Here is an 18,498-nt window from a genome sequence, read left to right as displayed (position 1 = left end):
TCTGCTCCTCAGAGTCTGAAGACTAGACAGATTTGCCTTCAACTGGAGGAGGGTAGGGAGCAAGCCGTAGTCCCCAAACACGTCCAGGTGTCTCCTTGATGCAACATGGTGACAGTTCTGGCCATTGGTAGGGGGGCCTCCAAGGGGGAGCACGTAATGGCCTGTGTGAGACTCTTCTGTCTGCTCATCTGCTCTCTCAGACCGGCTCGCTCCCTGCCCCTCCCCCACTCCTCCCTTCCCACATTCAGAGACCCAGGGCCACGTTCTCCTTCCTGGGGAGAGGCCTGGGAAGGCAGGCAGGTGGCCGGAGCTGGGGCCTGCACAGCTGTGAGGTCCTGAGGAGGGGCTGGCCAGGGACACACCTGCGTCCCTAGGCCTCGGGGAGCAGGCTGGGGGTTGGTGGGGTGCACTGCCTGGAGGGTTCTGTCCAGAACATCCCACCTGCCTCTGGAGCTCAGTCCCAGCAGGACACAGCCAGGAGACAACGGGCCTTGGAAACAGAATTCTAGAAGGTAGGAGCGCTATGGTCAGCGCTGTCATTTGGAGACAGCCACTAGGCTCACCTTCTGTGTCTCTGAGTCAATGACCCCTCTGTGTTCTTAGGGCGAGGTCCAGACCCATGAGGCGCCTCTTTCTTACATCTCCTCTGTGCCTCAAATGTTCCTACCTTGCTATCTGCCCTTCAGGATTCGGTTGACCGGCTCCTTCCTCCAGGAAGCCCTCCTGTCCTGGAACTCTCCCTGGCGGGGAGCAGGGTCCCTGCTCACTGCTGTCCCTCCAGCAGGCAGAAAGGGCTTGTTGAATTAATGAATGAGTGAATGGAAACCAAAGTGGCCCCAAGAATGTTCTGCCCTCGTGGGTCAGAACCAGATCTTACACCAGTAACTCAAAAAATAGAGTCAAAATACACTGCGGGCACATTCCTTGTATCTGTGTAACCTAATTCTTCGATCTTCCCTCTGGAAGGAAGGGATATTCTGGAGCATAAAGCTGGGGACTCGAGATGGGTCAGCGCTGACGCTGCCAGCAGCCCCTCCGGGCTCTGAGCCCCTGCCTGGGCCCCTGCCGCCTCCTTCCTGAAGACAGTGCCGGTGGCAGGGGCCCTGAAGGACAGCACACTTCTCCCCTGGTGTCCCCTTGGAATTAGTGTCACAGAGTTAATTGTACATCGTGTGAAATCATGTTTTAAAGATTACTTATTTTATAAGGGTTTGCATTCCTTTTCCTTTTCTCATTCAGTCTCCTCTTTCCTTGGACATCTCTGTCACAAATCCTGGGAGGCGACAAACTTTAAGACCCTGGGTGCAAAGGGGAGATGGCGAGGACGTGTCTCACTGAACATCCTAGGGAGAAACGGACGGGCACCGTAGGACCAGGGTCCAGGGCTCAGGGGACGTATGTGGGGACAGGCCAGTGTGCGCTGGGGCGTGCCAGGGCCAGCTGGGGTGGGGTGACCCTGCCTGGTGCGCGGGGAGCTTGGAAGAGGCATCATTTATATACGGTAGAGCTGTTTTCAGGGGGCAGAGCTAACATAACGTGTGGAGTCTCCCCTGAGCTTCAGAATTGTCCCTGACCTGCGTCCCGCCCCAAAGAGGTGGCTGGTGGTTTGGTGACACGGGCAGGAGGGAACATTGGGTGCCCCCGACATGCTGGTATCTCCCAGGCAGGCCCCTCTCTGGGCCCCGGCCTCCTGCCTGCAGAAGGGCAGACTCACCGACGGTCCTGTTAGGTCCACAGGATGCATCCAATGGCGGCAGCCACCAGGATCAGGGGTCCAGGGGTGGCTCCAGGAAGCCACAGAGAGGAGCCTCTTTGTGACCAGGGGCACCGGGGGGACAGGGAGACAAGGCAGGCAGGGACATCCGCACCCCCTTCTCCTTTCATGCTGTCCTGAGTGGGAACTCAGTGGGCGACTGTGGTCTGGGCATGTGCCCACCTTGGCACAGTCCCCGGAGCTGGGGAAGGGGCTTACCAGCACCTGAGCAGCAGTTCTGGGCCCCCAGGGTCTGCAGGGTGCTGACCCCACCTGCAGGAGACCCCCTGGCCAGGACCCTGAGCGTCCCCCAGCCTCAGGTCCACCTTAGGGCTTTCAGCCCATTTCACACACAAGAGCCAGAGGTCCCCACACAGCGCTCGCTGGACACTTTCACTCGAGTCTTGCTCGGATCTTCAGTGTCCCTATGCTGGGCACGGTTTTCCCATTTTACTCAACAGGGGACGAGGCCCCAGGCTGCCCTGCTGCTGCCGGGCTTGGTGACCGGGCCGGGAGGCGGAGCTGTGGGCACGGCCGGGGCTGCCCCGTCACTGTGCTGGAACAGGGGCCGTGGACGTGGGGCAGCGCCCAGGCCGTCGGCCTGTCTCAGGACAGGGACCTGCCGGCTGCGAGGTGGCTGAGGCGGCCACCATGCCCCGCAGGAGGCCGGACCCAGCCACCCTGGCCAGGGCGCGGCGGGCGGCCCCCAGTTACCCACCCGGTGTCTCGGGCCTCCAAGGCGCCGAGCCCAGCAGCCGAAGGGAAGATCCGAACGTTCTTCACGGGGCGCTGGCGCAGCACCTGGGGGGGGGGCGGCGCTCGGAGCCCGTGGCGCCCGCCCCGGGGGCAGCGGGGCCTGGCAGCAGGCTGGAGAAGCATTTGCCAGCTGCCGACCACCCCTCTGTCCTCATTAACTGTCCTTCCAGAAGCTGAGGACACGGGGCAGCGTGTGAACCAAACCCCGTGGGCAGACGCAAGGAGAGGAGGTAACCGCTGAGCCTTCAGTTCAGGAGGACGTGGGGGTGGGGCCGCTCGTGCTCCCAGGTCTCGTCAGACGTGTTTTTACAAAATATGTCAAAGGCAAAACTAAGAATTTCAAGACAGAGCAGAGCGGTGCACTGCGTGCGGGCATCCCGGGCCTGCTGTCTCTAGGGGCCTGGCGGCGTCTGGGGGCTGCAGCAGGCACGTGCCCATGCCAGGAAGACCCGAGGAAGGAAGGAGAGCCACCGCCATGCTGCCAGGTGTGGACCCTTGACCACTTGACCCCCCCCCCCCGGGGTCCTTGCTGGGGGCCCCGGCGGGCCGTTCCCTGGCGCCTCACTCTGCCCAAGCTGAGCACCAAGTAGCTAATGCCAGGTGCTTTCTTTTGGGGATTTCCAGAAAGGCAAATGCCAGCAGATGGGGCAGACATGCCCCTGCCTCTCCACACTGGCCCTCCCTCCCTTGTCCCTTGGGACTCGGGACCCTGCTGGGGGCCCGACCCAAAGGTGGGGGGTGGGGATGGGCATCTGAAGCCAGTGGTGCTGGGGCGTGGGCCTCACCTACACCCCTCGTAAACGGAAGGCTCAGGGCTAGGTTGGGGCAGAATCGGGGGGCATCCCAGCCCCACCCAGGTCAGGGTGCAGATTGGAGGCCTGCTTGACCCGTCAGTGGCCTCTTTTTCTGTTTTAATTAATCTGACTTTTAATGCATACGCTAAATTTTCAAACAGGTCAAGAGGTAATAACATTGAAAGTAGAAATCTCTCTCCCTCCTCTCTACCTGGTTCTTCTCCGGAAGGTCAGTGATGACGGTGGATGCATGTCTCCTGCACTGTCCCTAATGGAGGGTCTCCCCAGAGGGCCTCCTGGTGATGTCAGGGCCCCCGGGGCAGGCCCGAGGGTGTCCTGCTCTGTGTCCTTGTGGCCCCAGTGTGGGACTGGGGGCCGGCCCTGCAGGCCAGGATCTGCATCTGGCTGCCTCCAGGAGGCCTGGAGGACACTCAGCCCTCTTCCACCTTCCTTGCCCCCGCTCCCCTGCTGCTCCGTCAGGTCACCGCTTACCCCTGGGCTTCCCAGCTCTACCCTCAGTGTGGACCCCTATCTCTGTCAGGGCCCCCTCCTCATTCCAGACCCCTCGCTGCCCAGACCCCAGGCCTCATCACTGAGACACGTTTCTCTGAGTCTGGTATGAACCTTGCAAACGGTGCCCAGGCGGGTCCCACAGCCAGGGTAGAGGGTAGGCCCGAGCAAGGGAGTAGGGGGACTGCTCCCCAGGCTGCTGGGACCCAGCATGGGCCCCCACCGGAGGGGGTCCTCCAGCATCTGTCCCCCAGCCCAGCCTCAGGATTCTAACTCCACTTGGTGAAGGTCACCCCCAGCTAGCCCAGTCCCTACCCAGATCCTGCTGATTTCGAAAGTCCCCATGGCTCTGCCAGAGGACATTCCGATCCATGATTGCTTTTGATCCTCTAATAGCTGGGAATGTGGGGCAGTCACCCCCCATGACAGACTTGGGAACCAGGGCCCCCAGCCTCTGCACAGGCTAAAGCCAATTCTTTTCCTATACTGAGCACAGAAGGTCCCTCTCGACTCGGGAATGAAGTCACTGGGCAATGGCTAGGGGGCAGGGACAGAACGTCTGGGTGGGAATTCGGGTCTGTGGGAGCTGGTGGGGGGCGCTCTGGGGGCCCTCTCTGAGCTCCCAGGTCCTAGGACACCCCTCCATGGCGCTTGGTTCTGTCTTCCCACCTGACGTCCATGCCCTGTCTGACAGCACCCCCACATTTCTGTCTGGGGGACCCTGTCCCTCGTCACTCCATGCTGCGCTGCCTGCCTGGGCCCAGGGAGCCCCAGCCCCAGGGTGGGGGTGGGCGGCCAAATGGGCGTCTGTGGAAACTACAACCAGCTGACATGTGTAAGACATTAAGCCCCTGGGCCCTGTTCTCGTGCTGCACTGCGGAGGCCCCGGTGGAATTTGTTTTTAAAGAGGTGGCTTTTTATGTGTGAGGGAAGCTGGCTGGAGCACTCAGGGGAGGGGACTTAGGAAAACACAGAAACACCCCCCCAGCCCTCATGAGCTGGGAGCGGCAAGCAAGAGGCAGAGACGGAGCACCCCGTCCTGTCCACGGTGAGTCCTGCGGAGCCTGGGAACTGGGCCTGGGGCCAGGACTCTCAGGGCTTCAGGACACTCATCTCCTTCCACCCCGAAGAGCCGCCTGGCTGGGGTGCATTCCGTGGTGGGTGCCTGCTGAGGCCCCTGAGCCTGCCCCGGGGAGAGAGAGGCAAGGCCAGCCATTCCCCAAGAGATGAGTGCACTGGGGGGTGGGGGGAAGGGCAGGGCCCACCAGGCTGGGACCTGGAGTTCCTGGGTAGTAGATGGAGGGCAAGAGGAGCAGGGGACCCTGGTGCCAGCAGAGGGACAAGAATGTCACCTCTGCGGTGGTGGCACAAGGCTGGAGCCCCCTTCCCAGCGGAGGCTGAGGGGCCAGGGCCTCATAGGGATGTCTTGGGGAAGCCCCTGAGGGGGGACCCACTTCTGTATGGGCTGTGGGGGCTGCCAGCAGGGTCCTGTGGTCTCCCCAGGGGAGTAGGGGACACATCAGGACCAGGAGGGCGGTGGAGAAGCCACCAGCATGAAGACAACTCCCAAGAGTGGGTGGACTGAAATGTCATCTATGAGGACACTGGGGAACGGAGGCTTTGGGGGACAGAGGTCAGTGTGGTGGCCTCGTAGGTGGGCCCGAAAGGCTGAGGGGCTGGAGGACACCCCAGTGCCAAGGTAGCCTGAGACCGTGGCTGGAGCTGCCCCTGTACCAAGTTATCCCAGGGACGTGTCACCGTGTCCCTGCTCCATCCTGTCTCCAAGCTGATTGGGGGCCACTGCACACCAGGCTCCAAGAGTGGTCATGGGCTGAGGGCAGTGCAGCCGGCACTGAGGTGAGTGTGGGGGTGGGGGCCTGGTGGGCACAAGGACACAAAGACCACCCTGGGCTAAGCATGCGGGTGTGTCGTCACATGTATGTACTTATGTCTGAGCGTGTGTGCTTCTAGTGCTTACACGTGTCTGTGTGCACACGCCTGGGTAGCTGAGTATGTTTGCTCACCACGCGAGGGGAGGGACGCACAGGCCTGCGGCACGGCCGGAGGAGTCGAGCATTCTCCCCCCCGCATGAGCGTGCCCGTGTGCGAGCGTGTGGGTCCCGTGTCCGTCCGTGCAGACGCAGCGATGTGTGGGTGGGCTCTGCACACGTTGCTGACTGCTGTTTAAGGGGAATGGGCATGCGCGCCCCCGGTGTCAGTGTGTGCGTCCCTCTGCGTCTGTGCGTGCAGTGCATCCGTCTGCTGTCACCGTGCGCACGTGCGGGGCGGGGCGTGCGTCTTCCGTGCTTGCTCACGCCCCGTGGCGCGTGTGCCCATGCAGGCTGGCGGGCCGTGGATCTCGCGCCCTCCGTGCCCCCGTGAGCCGCCTTCCTCGGCTGGACGGAGGCGCGAGTGCAGGCGAAACTTCGCTGGGGCGGGGGGCGCTTGGGCCCCACGCCATGATGCTTTTTTCCTGGAATAATCCTTGGTGAGCTGGTGAGCTTCAGCTGAGAATTCGTTCCCGGCTCTGGTGGCCCCCGGCAGCCCGTGCAGGGGTTGCAAGGAGGCTCTGCCAGCCAGCTGGGCCGTGGCGGTGACAGTGACAGGGAAGGCCGTCGCTCTCGCAGTGTGCCTGCCCCTGGCTCTGGCTGGGACTCAACAGCCGTGTGTTTGTTTTCACTGCGTTCTTTCTGTTTGTGGCAAGTGGTGCTGACGCCCGACTAATAACACTTACCTTTATTTAAATAAGAAGTGGTACAATTCGGAGCTGACTACTGAGGCAGGGCTTGAGGCAAGGACTGGGGGGAGCCTGCTTCTCGGGGAGCAGGAGCAGAGGGGCCTCCCAGGCGGTCTGGGGCTGACCCCCCGGGGACCAGCTCAGAGGGGCGCTGCTCATGGCTGCAGCCCCGTGGCTGAGGAGCAGCCACACCAGCCCTGTGTCGTCTGAGACCGGGAAGGTGTGAGGCAGGCCCAAGAGGCTTCTCTTTGCCAAAGGGAAGCAGTCCTGGGGCACAGACAGCGTGGCAGCCGTGAGGGGACAGCGGAAGGCCGGCTGCTTCACGACAGCCTGTGAGCTGAGGACGGTCCGTCTTTCCATGGACAAGAAGACCAGGACAATGGCCAGCGTGTCAGTGCTCCACTGCTGGTAACAGTTTCCCCAGACTCAGCAGCTAGTGCACAGCTCACGTCTGCACTCCTGTTACCCGTGGCCGGGGCTGCCTCGATGGGGGCGCCACCCGAGCCACCAGGAGGCTTGTGCCGGGCTGTCGGCCGGGACTGTCCAGGCGCTGCTGGCACGAAGGGCCAGGTCAGGTTTCTGGAGGCCTGTTCCAGGAGACAGGGCTGGGGGGCACAGGAGTCACCCCTGCCACCTTCTGTCGTCTGGGAGGTCAAGCCAGTCACCTCTTGGCGGATGGGCCAGTGTTGCACTTTAAGAAGAGCCTGGGGGCAGGGGGTAGCTGCCTCTGGAAAATGCAGTTTGCCTCCCTCAGGGGTTCAAACCCAGGACTGCCTGGTCCTGAGGCCTGCGCTCCTCACGGAGTCCTGACCTCCCTCACCGAACGGCCTGGGCCAGGCCAGCCCCTGGCTCTTCTGAACCACCAGCACATGACAATGAGAAAGACACTGAAGGGTGCCTGCCTGGCTCAGTTGTCGGGCATCTGACTTCGGCTCAAGCCCAGATTCATGGTCTTGCAGTTTGTGAGTTGGAGCCCCACATTGGGCTCTGCTGTCAGCACAGAGCCCGCTTCAGATCCGCCGCCCTCTCGTTCTCTACCCCTCCCCCACTCGTTCTCACCCTCTCTCTCTCTCAAAATAAAAATTACAAAAAGATGGGCGCCATGTGCCATAGCCACAGCAGGTGGAGGGAACTGAAATGACGGTCACCATGCCTGTGTCCTCCAGGTCACAATGGAAGGCTGGGACGCATGTCCCCCGTTCTGGTGCGTTCGTGTAGAGAAGAACAGATTCCAAACGAACTTGCGACATCAGAGAACAGAAAGCATCCATCAGCAGTCAGATTTCAACACATTTCCGGACTTGAAAAATAGGCCGCAAAAGGCCGGGAATATTTATGGAGGGGGGAGGAGGGACAGCCCACCCAGGAGGAACCAGAAGGGAACTGGGCTCTCACACGGCAGGGGTGGGGGGAGAGGGGCGGCTGTTCGCAGACATTGAGATCATCCAGCAGCTGGAACACACCAGCAGGGCCTTCCCCAAACTTTTTTGTTTCTTTGGAAATAGGGGCTGCTGTTACAGCGCCCGTGTCGAGTTCTGGCATTCAGGGGTCCCCATCATGATGTGACCCTCCCTCTTGCTCATTTTATACCAAACCTGAAGCCAGGAGGCTGCTGCGCACATTCTGAGGGGACAGTGATGGCCAGCTGGTTGAGGAAAGAAGCATGTGCAGCACGAGGTCAAGAAAACTATGGGAAAAAATGAGTTCAAAAGAACAAGCCATCATCTAGTAAACAGAAGACAAGAAAACAGAACCCCTGATATCAGACGTAGTCCCATAACAAAAACAGGTGCCCGGGGAAACCTCAACAACGGAAATGCGCGAGACCACTCTCCGGAGATTCCATACATAATTCCTGAAAGAAAACATTACAAGTGCTGAAAGTCAACTTTGAGGAGATCCCTCAGCACACAGACGAAACGCACAGAAAGCCCTAAAGCAAGAGACACAAAGGATGAACGCAGGAGGTCTGGCTCTGGAGGAGGGACGCTAAGTGGGAGAGGAGAGATGGCGGCGGCCCCTGTGTGAAGGCAGAGAGACTTCCGGTCAGTAAACCCGTTTGCTGAGCTGGCTGAATCAGAAATAGAGCCTCACACTGAGGCACCGATGAGAAATGGCAGAACCCCAGGATGCAGCGTGACTCCCGCAGATTGTGGAGGGGAAACAGCAGGTCCCTTCCCAGGAAGCCCCGGGGCTCAGACCAGCACCGCGTGCCCGGCCACCACACAGGCCAGACGGACCATGAACCCCCGCGAGCTGAGGGCGGTTTGCCTACGGCCAAGTGGCACGTGTCCAGCAAAACCGTTGACCATGTGCAAAGGGCCAGGGACTCGGAACTGGACTTCCCACACAGCCACTGCCAGGGAGTGGCTCGGGGACCGTCTGAGACAAACACAAACCAAAAAGGCGGGCTGGGAGTACAGAGATCCATCCGGTGGAGACCATACGTCCCAAACCAGGGGCCGTAGGTGTGAGGCACAGAGCGTGGAGGGTTGAGGGTGCCACCAACTGCCGCCAGTGGAATAATAAACAAACAAATAAAAGCAGAAACTCCAGGGGGAACGGTAAACCCACACAGCGCCAACAAGTTGAGGTGCGAGTTGCGAGTTCGCCTTCTGGGGGTCTGCCCGCGATGACTTCCGCTTCACCGACGTACCGAGGCCGAGGGGTGGGAGCAGACACCCCAGCCTGGCTGCCTCGTCCCCCACAGGCTGAATGATGCAGAGCGGGGCCCCGCGCAGAGGCCTTGCGCTCCGGCCCAGCGTCAGCTCCCGCCGCGCGGTGCTCGGAACCCGCGGGCCTTCCCGCCCGGGCCGGGGGCCTCTCTGCGGCTCAGCCCCTGGGAAGCTGTCCTGTCCGGAGCCACTGGAATGTGAGTGTCCCCGAGGCCAGAGGCAGGCTGGACGCTGGAGCTGGCGGCCCACGGAGAAGTCAGAATACTGGCCCTGTCTTCACTTAAACGTTTACATTTTGTCCAAGATGGATTTGTTTGGGCACACTTTTTTTTTGTTTTTAGAAATACTGCATGAAAATACTATTTACCTGGACGGCTGAAGTCTTGGTGGCCACTCCACTTTGAAATTTGCATGTGAAGCTAATGTCTGGCTCTCCTCACACTCCACCAGCCCTGTGCTACCCAGGGGGGACCTGGGAGACCCAGGGACCAACTCGAGAGAACCGAAGCCTGTGAGTGGAAAGACGAAGTCAAGGTGTGACGTGCAAAGCTGGGAATAAAGGTGGAGCCACATAGCCAGCCCACCTTTCAGGGGTGACGGGGTACAGCCGCCACAGCAGGGTAGGTGAGGGTGTCGTTAGGCCTTTTCTGTTGGGCTTTTAAACCGATAAAGTAGTACAAAAGGGTTGACCAGAGAACTTAATAATCATAATCATAATGTAAATGAATCTTGGCTTTGAAAATGGAGAGAAGGTCAAAATCAAGGGTCAGGCAGGTTTCAAAGGACAAGCCTGTGGAGCTGTGTGGCAACGGATGAGGGTTAGAGAAGAACTCAGACGCAGCGAGGCTGTGTGTGTGACTGAAAGGAATCTGACCCGCCGTGGCTGCCGTGCTGGAAAATGGCCGTGACAAGCACCCATGTGAATTCACAGGGATGCCACAGTTCTTGGGGAATGGCCCAAGAAAGTACTGCAGGCAAGTGAGAAAGAAATTAGAAATAAATTAGAAGAAATTTCAAGACAGGCAAACAAAGAACACAAGAAACCATGGATCCAGGGGAAGGTGCAGTTACATAGTTACATTTAAATGAAGGTCTCAGCCCACTGTGGATTGTAACTGTCTCTGTTGAAGGAGAAACACTAATTTAAATACAACTGTTACACATATCACTGCCAGCAAAGTAGTGAAAAGGCGGGAGGCAGGGAACTGAAATAACCTGAGAATTTTGGCAAAGCAAGAAACAGAGGAGGAGCCTCACATGGGACAAGAGACAGCAGGCCGGCGGCACCACGATCGGCACTCCAGCTTGAAGGGTCACAGGTCAAGACCATCTCCCTCAGATGAGGCTGGGAAACCAAGTTCTGTGCTCTGAAGACCTGACTCTGAAACAGAAAGGACAAAAAAACAGGTAACATAAATAGAAAAATAGAGAGCAGGTGAAATCCTCAAAACCGAGGACAGATTGTGGGAGAGATCCCGGGAGACCCCACACCGCGGAGAAGGTGGGCCCCCGGCGGGAGCAGACCAGAGCCCCGCCCACGAGGCAGCGTCCAGGGAGGTTGGAGGTGAGTGGACACAGGAGCTGCGCGGACGGCAGCAAAGGGCAAGCAGATGTGTGCCTGTCACCTCCGCAGAGACTCCTGGGCTTAGTCACAGCCTCACCCCCCACCCCGATGGTCTGCTTAGAGCCTGTGGCCCGGAGTGAGGGGAGGTTGGGTGACGGTCATCCTGGTGGGAGGAGGATCCTGGCGGGGAAAGTCCTCGATGGGGTCTGGGGCCAGTGGCATGGGTCCCTGGGTCCCTGCTCCTCCTGAGGGGTGTTCGTGGTGGGGGAGGGAGGAGGCTGGGGGAGCTGGAGCAGACCAGGGTTGCTGCCCCAGCACGGCACTCACCGAGGCCTTTGGTGCTGCCCGTTCAACAGGAGAAACAGGCCAGGCCCCGGGCATGGGACACACAGCTGATGGTGGCAGAGCCAGGGCTGGGATGTGACCGTCTTCTCAGGCTGGCAGGAGGGTCCATTCTTGGGGGGGGGGGCGCGGGGAGGGCTCTGCAGGCCAGGTCTGCATGAGGCTCCAGCACCATCTTGGGGGCAGAGGCATTGAGCCTGGTGAGGGGATGGTGCCCGCTTGCCCCCCAGCCCTGGGCTTGGCTGCCTGCCCTCCTGAGCCCCCCTGCCTCACCCATACCTCTCATCAGCCTTCCCAGCCTGGCTCCCCCCAGGAGCCCGGGTGCCACTGGAGCCCTGGATTCTGGCCCAGCCCAGGGACCAAGCTCCATGGGTCCCAGCAAAGACCTCGGGAAACCATCTCCTTGCTGAGACTCCAGACTTCTGACCCACTGAGTCCCACTTGCTCTGCCAGAGCCTGCAGCTAGAGTGTGGGTGGCTGGAGGCCAGAGGGTGGCAGGCCAGGAGCCGGGGGCTGACCCGTAGCAGTGGGGGGGGGGTGGAGCTCCCTGTGGGCTGCACCCCGTCCTCCATGATGACCTGAAACTATTTAGGGGCAAACAAAGGAAGACATTACAGGAGGCAAATCTGGCCAATTGTCTCCGTTCTCGTTTGCAGATCTCAGGCCACCAGGTCCTGGGGCTGCCGAGGGAGGAAGGCGACACCACTAACTCTAGTTGACCACTTACCCAGGGCCAGCCCTCCCAAGCCTGCCCTTTCATCCTGGCTCTGCCCCCCTGGGGTCAGCAGCCTCCTACTATGCCTGTGCCTGGCCCAGACAGCAACGCCCAGCCCACAGGGTCCAAGACATTCCATTCATCTCCCCCAGGAAGTGCTGGTTACTGATTGAACACCAGAATGACTGTTAAACTGGACAGCTCCTGGCAGTAATCACCGAGACCAAAGGCCTCTGTTCTCTCTTCTGGTGCACAGAGCGGCTCCTCAGGCCTCGGCTGGACCCCATCACACACAGGTGGAGGGGCCAGAGCAGTGCGAGAAGCTGGCCCGTGGACGCTGTGTCATGTGGATCCGCTGGTGGCTCTGGCCCCTGGTGGCCATCTGTTCGGCAGACCAGTTCCGGGATGAGGCTGAGAGAATCATGCGGGGCACACCTGTCATTGATGGGTAAGTGGCCCCTTGTGACAGGACTGGGGATCCAGGGCAGGTGACACTGCTCTATTTCTGCCGGGACTCTTTCTTCAACCACAACATGGCTTTTGCCGTTGGCTGGCCTCGGCTTCTCCATGGGGTCTCTCGGGGCCCCCCAGAGCTTCAGCAGATGAGGGCCTTTAGGGAATGGAGCAGTTAAAAGGCCCCCATGGCCTTCAGCAGCTCCTGGGGTGCCCTACAAGCTGTCCCCCCTGCACCCAGCTCAGAGTTGTGCTCGGGACAGAGGATGTTGGGGCCTGGCCCAGGGCATGCCTGGAACTAGCCAGGTAGCCCCGGGAGCCATATTCCCTCCCTGGGCCTTAGTTTCTTGACCGAAAGCCGTAGGTAAGAGTGGCATCTACTACGGGCCCCTGGCAGTCCCCTCCTTGACCCTCCTCCCAAACATTTCTCATTCCTCTCCCTCCCCTGCATCCACCTTGGGGAGACCTCATCAGGTACAGGATGCCCAGGTCACCTCTGCGCTGTGTGCCCAGCTTGACCTTCCTCGCATGCTCACGGACCCACCCACTCCCACAGACCCTTTTCTAGCCAAGACCCTGGTGACACCTTGTTTTTTCTCTGTTGTCACAGCCTGGCAGGGCCTGTCTCCTCCGACTCCTGGTGCATCTGTGTCTACCTCCTCCCTTGCCCCCACTCCCACTGTCCACCAGCTGAGGTCTGGTCTCAGCGCTGCAGCCAGAGGCAGTCTGGGAGACTGAAGTCCCAGCTCCTGTCCTCTGGCTCCAACTCCCCCCGTCAGGGCTCCCGCTGAGCTCTGAGTGTAGTCCAAGTCCTCCGGTGGCACCCCAGACCCTTCACCACCTGCTCCGGCCAGCCCCATGCTCCCGACGCTCTAGCAGGCTCCTGCCATCCCTGCGTGTCCCGTGTCACGCTGCCACTCTGAGCTCCCCCCTCGCTTTGCTCTGGGCCACCTCTCCGACCCATGGGAAACACCACCTGTACACACAGTCCTGCCCTCCTTCCTTTCCTGCCTCGGTTTCCAACATGGCAGCGGAGAGCAGGGCTCCGTTCCCTGGCCACCCAGGCTGGAAGCGGCATGTAGCACAGACTCACACCCCCTTGGGTGCCCGAAGTATTGGGAGCACCCGTGTGTGGCTCGTGTGGCACCCAGCAAGTGCTCAATGAATGTTAGTCATGACCGTTCAGCAGAGGCCACTGGGCTTTGTTGGACAAAATCCTCTGTACGAAAGGAGAGAACAGGGGATGTGCCCTTGTGTGGGCGCCGCAGGTGCTGTGGCAGCCCTGGAAAAGGGGGCGGCTGCCAGCCAGCAGTGTCCCCCTCTGTCCCCGTCACCCTGGGACCCTCCCCCGTGCCTCCTTCCTGGCCCCAGGGTCCCGCATACACACTCACAGGGAGTGGGGCGGAGAGGTCTGCTCAGAGGCTGCTGCCTTGGGCTCCCGCCCGGATGGGGCCCCTGCTGTCTGGTAGGAGGCCGGCGAGGGCAGGGAGAAGATGCCCACAGTGTGAACCAGGGAAGGGGCTCCATGCTGAGGAGTGGGGAGAGGGGCAGGCAGCTGGGAACTGGGTGGGGTGGGGGTCCAAGGTCAGGTGCTAGGGGTTGAGAGGCCCGTATGAGGGGCAAGGTGGCTCAAAGAGCCTAGACAGACAGGAATTCTCAGGCGGCTGGGATTTGGGAATGTGGGATCATCCAAAGAGCTGGAAAGTGAAGACGGGGCTGAAGGGACTCAAGCTGATCCTGTGGTGAGAGCTACTCTGGTAGGTAAGAGACTCAGGTGAGTGTCTCCACAAGAGCCAGAGGGAGTCCTGGCGCGCTTCCCACAGCGCGGTCACTGGGCCGTCCTTCCCGCCTCGTGCTTCAGAGTGGCTGCACCAGCCCCGGCCTTCACGGTTGCATGCCAGCCAGCATGAATGAGGAAGGGACACAGAAAGGGCAAAGGATGAGTAAGCCAAGGAGGCTTTTGGAAGCTGTCAAAGGGCAGAACTTAGTCACGTGGCCACACCCAGCAGTAAAGGGGCGTGGAGTATCTTTATTTCAAATGGCCACGTTTCCTGCTAAAAATAGGGGGTTCTGTTACCAAGGAAAAAAATGGAAAATAGATAACAGGCCACCAGCAGTCTTTGCTACAATTGCTAGCTGTCATTCAAGTGCTTGGAATTGTCAACTCCCCCCTTTGAGCAGGAGCAGGGTCCTCAATCACCACTCAGGGTGCTGCCCAGGCCACACAGATAAGGAGGGTGGATCTAGATCCAACAGGCTCCAGAACGGCACTGCTGACCACAGGGCAAAGGTGACCTCTGTGCCCCACCCTGGGCTCCAGCAAAGGCTGCAGGGGTGGGGCTGGAGCCGTGCACCCCTCCCTCCTGGGGGGTTCCCGGCTGCCGGCTGGGCCATGGGGCGTTTTCAGGCAAGGAGTAAAGTCCTCTCTAGGGGCCCTGCCCAGCGCTGCCCACGGGCACCGAGACTCGGGCTCAGCTGCACATCCCCCCGCTCGGCCAGCAGGAGCCTACACCCTCAGGAGAGCGGCTGGGGACAGGGGGGACTTCCAGCGTCTGGAGCCAGCTTCGGAAGTGCTCACCCCGGGACACTGGCCTGAGAGGTCAGGTACTAACAGTGCCTCGTCCACCCTCACACTTCAGTCTCTGAGGAAGGCGCCAAAGCAGTCCCCACTCCCAAATGTCACAGGTGGAAAAACTTGAGGCAAGAGAGGCAGGAGCCAGGATTGGAGATGGGAGGTGGATGGGGGTGAGGACAATGCTGTTAGTCCTGAGAAAGGTCTCGAAAGCAGGAGTGGGGCGGGAGGGTCGGTGAGGCACCGGGACACGGGCCCCTTGTTATCCGGGGGTCCGAATTCGAGGCTTGGCTGACTCAAGTGCGGATTGCGACCGGCTGGTCTAAGCAAGCCTGAGACAGTGTTTCCCCTGGGCTCCCTGGCCCGCACTTCCTCCCTGTGTGCAGCTTGGGAGGGCCCGCACCCCAGAGGTCTCCGGGGTCCAAGCAGGAATCTACCCAGCCCTGTGTGCCCCCGACTCTCACCCTTCCCTCCTTCTCTCTCTGTACTAAGTGCTCACCCCGCCTGGGTCCTGGTAAAACTTCATGAAGGAAGCGCAGGATGGGCTTGGAAATGGTGCAGAGCTGCCACAGAGCCCCCAGGGCCCCTCCCTCAAGGGGAGGATTTTGTCTTTAACTTGTGAAAACCGTCAGCCCTGCCGCACCCCCAACCCCAGCTGCTGGGTGTCAACCAGCCCTATTCATGGAGGTGGTTTGAATCCTGTTCCCCAGGACGATTCTGGAGACAAGCACCTGCCTTTCCCTCTTCGGCAGTGAAAGGCTCTTGGGAGAAGACCTCCCAGAGGCGCTGTCTGCTCACAGCCACCTGGCCTGGGTGGGGGGCGCTCACCTGCGCGTAGGTGTGCGCAGATCACGAGCAATCTGCCGGCCGAGTGGCCGGCTCTAGTTCCCAGCCTGTAAGAACCGGCCACAACTGGCCTGGGAGGGAGCGCGGAGGCCCCAGGACCCGTGGCCCTCCTGACTTGCCTCTGACCCTTTCTCCTGCCCGCCTCCAGGCACAACGACTTGCCCTGGAAGCTGCTGAACATGTTCAACAACCAGCTTCAGGACGAGAAGGCCAATCTGACGAGCCTCGCCGACACACACACCAACATCCCCAAGCTGAGGGCTGGTTTTGTGGGGGGCCAGGTATGGCTGAGCCCGGCCCTGCGCGCGCCCACGCTGGCGTCCACCCCCCTCCTCCCTGAGTCCTGGCTAAGGTGCGGGTGTACGCGGGCGGTGTCCCTCCTGAGCCCCTTGGGGCCACAAGTCTTTGGAAGGGGACTCTGGTAGCCACCAAGGCCGTGCAAGGGCTCCGGAAGCGGGAGGGCACTAGATACCCCTGTGGGGGGGGTGTGGGGTGTGGGGGGCGTGGGGCCGGGAGCCTCCGCTCCTAGCCACTCTCCCCCGTGGCCCCTAGTTCTGGTCTGCATACACTCCCTGCGACACCCAGAACAAGGACGCTGTGCGGAGGACCCTGGAGCAGATCGATGTCATCCACCGCATGTGCCAGATGTACCCAGAGGCCTTTGTGTGTGTCACTGACAGCACAGGTGGGTCCTGGTGCAGCCCACCTTCCTGAGCCCAGCCCCGGGCAGAGCGGCCAGTCCGCCCGGGTGCCCAGCGCCCTCAGCCGGCTCTCCTCCCAGGTATCCGGCAGGCCTTCTGGGAGGGGAGGGTGGCCAGCCTCGTCGGCGTGGAGGGTGGCCACTCCATCGACAGCAGCCTGGGCGTCCTGCGGACCCTCTACCACCTGGGCATGCGCTATCTGACCCTCACGCACAGCTGCAATACGCCTTGGTGAGTGGTCCCAGGGAGGGTCCTCGGGCCACGTGGGAGGGTCGCGGGGCAGGGATCAGTCCCTAGCCCTGCTGTCCGGCACCTTCCTCCCCTTCGAGAGTCCTGGACGTGGGTGGGCCAGGATGGCCACCTGTCCCTGGCGCACCTGCTGTCTCTCTCCCAGGGCTGACAACTGGCTGGTGGACACGGGAGAAGACAAGGCTGAGAGCCAAGGCCTGTCATCCTTTGGCCAGGTGAGGGGGGCACGTTAGGCAAGGACCGCAGTCGCCCTCAGGGAAGTGACCCAGGACGCAGTTTCTTGCCTCTCAGGCCCTGTCTCCCCACCTGTAAACTGGAGCCACAGGGTCTTCCCAGGGTGGGTACCCACCAGAACCCGCTGGGCGTCTTCAGTCATTGTAGAGTTCACGAACACCCGGCCAGCAAGGGGCCCTCGCCGAAACGCCCCGGCCGCCATGCCCGGGGCTGTCAGGGGGGCTGGGCGAGCACCAGAAGGGTGTGCAGACATGAGTGGGCAGCCTCCCGGCTCCTGAACCCCGTGTCCGTGCAGAGCGTGGTGAAGGAGATGAACCGCCTGGGGGTCATCATCGACCTGGCCCACGTGTCCGTGGCCACCATGAAGGCCACCCTGCGCCTGTCCAAGGCCCCCGTCCTCTTCAGCCACTCCTCAGCCTACAGCCTGTGCCACCACCGGCGCAACGTGCCCGATGACGTGCTGCAGCTGGTGGTGAGGGCGTGCGGGCTGGCCCTCCCTCCCCGCCCCTCCCCGTGGTGGCCCTGGAGCACGTGGCCTGCTCTCGTGCCCACAGCTCTGCCCTTCTCCTGAGCAGAACCAGACACGCAGCCTGGTGATGGTTAATTTCTACAACGACTATGTTTCATGCAAAAAGGAGGCCACCCTGTCCCAAGTGGCAGGTAGGTGCGTGGGAGTGGTCACAGCAGCTGGGTGGGAGAGGGCCATTCCTGGGACCCACGCCCGAGATCTTCCTTGGCAGACCATCTGGACCACATCAAGAAGGTGGCAGGAGCTGGAGCCGTGGGCTTTGGTGGGGACTTTGACGGTGTTTCAAGGTAAGGGGCAAGGCCTGCATCCTGTGGCTGAGCTGGGAAGGACACCCCCTCCCCCAAACATGTCCTGAGGGTCTGAAGCGCGACGGCCGGCATGTCTGGGTCCGAAGGCCACTCCGCTGGGCCCCCGATGCCTTGGGGTGGGGGCCACAGTGGTTTGTGGGTAGGCAGACAGGCCCGAGGCCCTGATCCCTAGGGTGCAGAGTCTGGTTCTCTATGCCCTCACTGAAGGCTCCCCGTGGGGCTTGAGGATGTGTCCAAGTACCCCAACCTGGTGGCCGAGCTGCTCAGGAGGCAGTGGACAGAGGCGGAGATCAGGGGCGCCCTGGCCGACAACCTGCTCAGGGTCTTTGAGGAAGTGGAGCAGGTGAGGAGGGGCTGGCACACTCGCCCGTCCTTGGCTGGCAGGTGGGCAGGCGGGCAGGGCCGGTGGGCAGGTGGCCCAAGCAGTGTCTGTCCCCAGGCGAGTGATCACACACAGACTCCTGAGGAGGAGCCCATCCCAAAAGACAAGCTGGAGACTCCTTGCAGGACGATGTACGGCTACTCAGAGGCCCCCAGCCTCCATCAGCAGCCAGGGCCCCTGCTGGCCTCCCTCACCACCCTCCTCCTTGGCCTATGTCTTCTGTGATGCCCTGGGGTCTGGACCTCTAGGCTCCTACAGCTCAAGGGAGATTGGCCATCAGAGCAGGGAGCTCCCGGCTCCCCAGGCACAAGGCCTGGGCTCTAGCTCCAGACAGACACACAGTGGACCCTTAATAAAGGCAGCAACCCTTCTGAGTCA

The 18,498-nt window shown here is 61.1% G+C and overlaps 1 protein-coding gene across 2 annotated transcripts; it reads left to right on the top strand.

Annotated features, from left to right (window-relative positions):
* Window positions 1-405: 405 nt before the first annotated feature.
* On the top strand, window positions 406-18,498 carry DPEP1 (dipeptidase 1). Of its 2 annotated transcripts, XM_029926348.1 has the most exons (11): window positions 406-512; window positions 12,103-12,294; window positions 15,866-15,998; window positions 16,270-16,402; window positions 16,499-16,649; window positions 16,813-16,882; window positions 17,197-17,373; window positions 17,456-17,561; window positions 17,642-17,717; window positions 17,946-18,081; window positions 18,178-18,498. In XM_029926348.1, exons 2-11 carry the CDS (start codon window positions 12,191-12,193, stop codon window positions 18,343-18,345), a joined length of 1,254 nt encoding a protein of 417 aa, XP_029782208.1. In that variant the 5' UTR covers window positions 406-512; window positions 12,103-12,190; the 3' UTR covers window positions 18,346-18,498. The 2 variants fall into 2 exon arrangements, with proteins under 2 accessions (XP_029782208.1, XP_029782207.1); XM_029926347.1 differs by lacking the exon at window positions 406-512 and having other exon boundaries at window positions 17,477-17,561.

This window comes from Suricata suricatta, chromosome 16, assembly GCF_006229205.1.
Source record: "Suricata suricatta isolate VVHF042 chromosome 16, meerkat_22Aug2017_6uvM2_HiC, whole genome shotgun sequence".
NCBI lineage: Eukaryota > Metazoa > Chordata > Mammalia > Carnivora > Herpestidae > Suricata > Suricata suricatta.
Note: the sequence above shows the minus strand (reverse complement) of the source record. Positions and strands in the feature narration are given on the sequence as shown.

Coding starts and splice junctions, on each gene's coding strand:
- DPEP1 (XM_029926348.1), top strand. CDS start 12,191: ATGTGGATCCGCTGGTGGCTCTGGCCCCTGGTGGCCATCTGTTCGGCA. Junction 16,883..17,196: donor GCCTGTCATCCTTTGGCCAG/GTGAGGGGGGCA, acceptor GTGTCCGTGCAG/AGCGTGGTGAAGGAGATGAA. Junction 17,562..17,641: donor CACCCTGTCCCAAGTGGCAG/GTAGGTGCGTGG, acceptor CTTCCTTGGCAG/ACCATCTGGACCACATCAAG.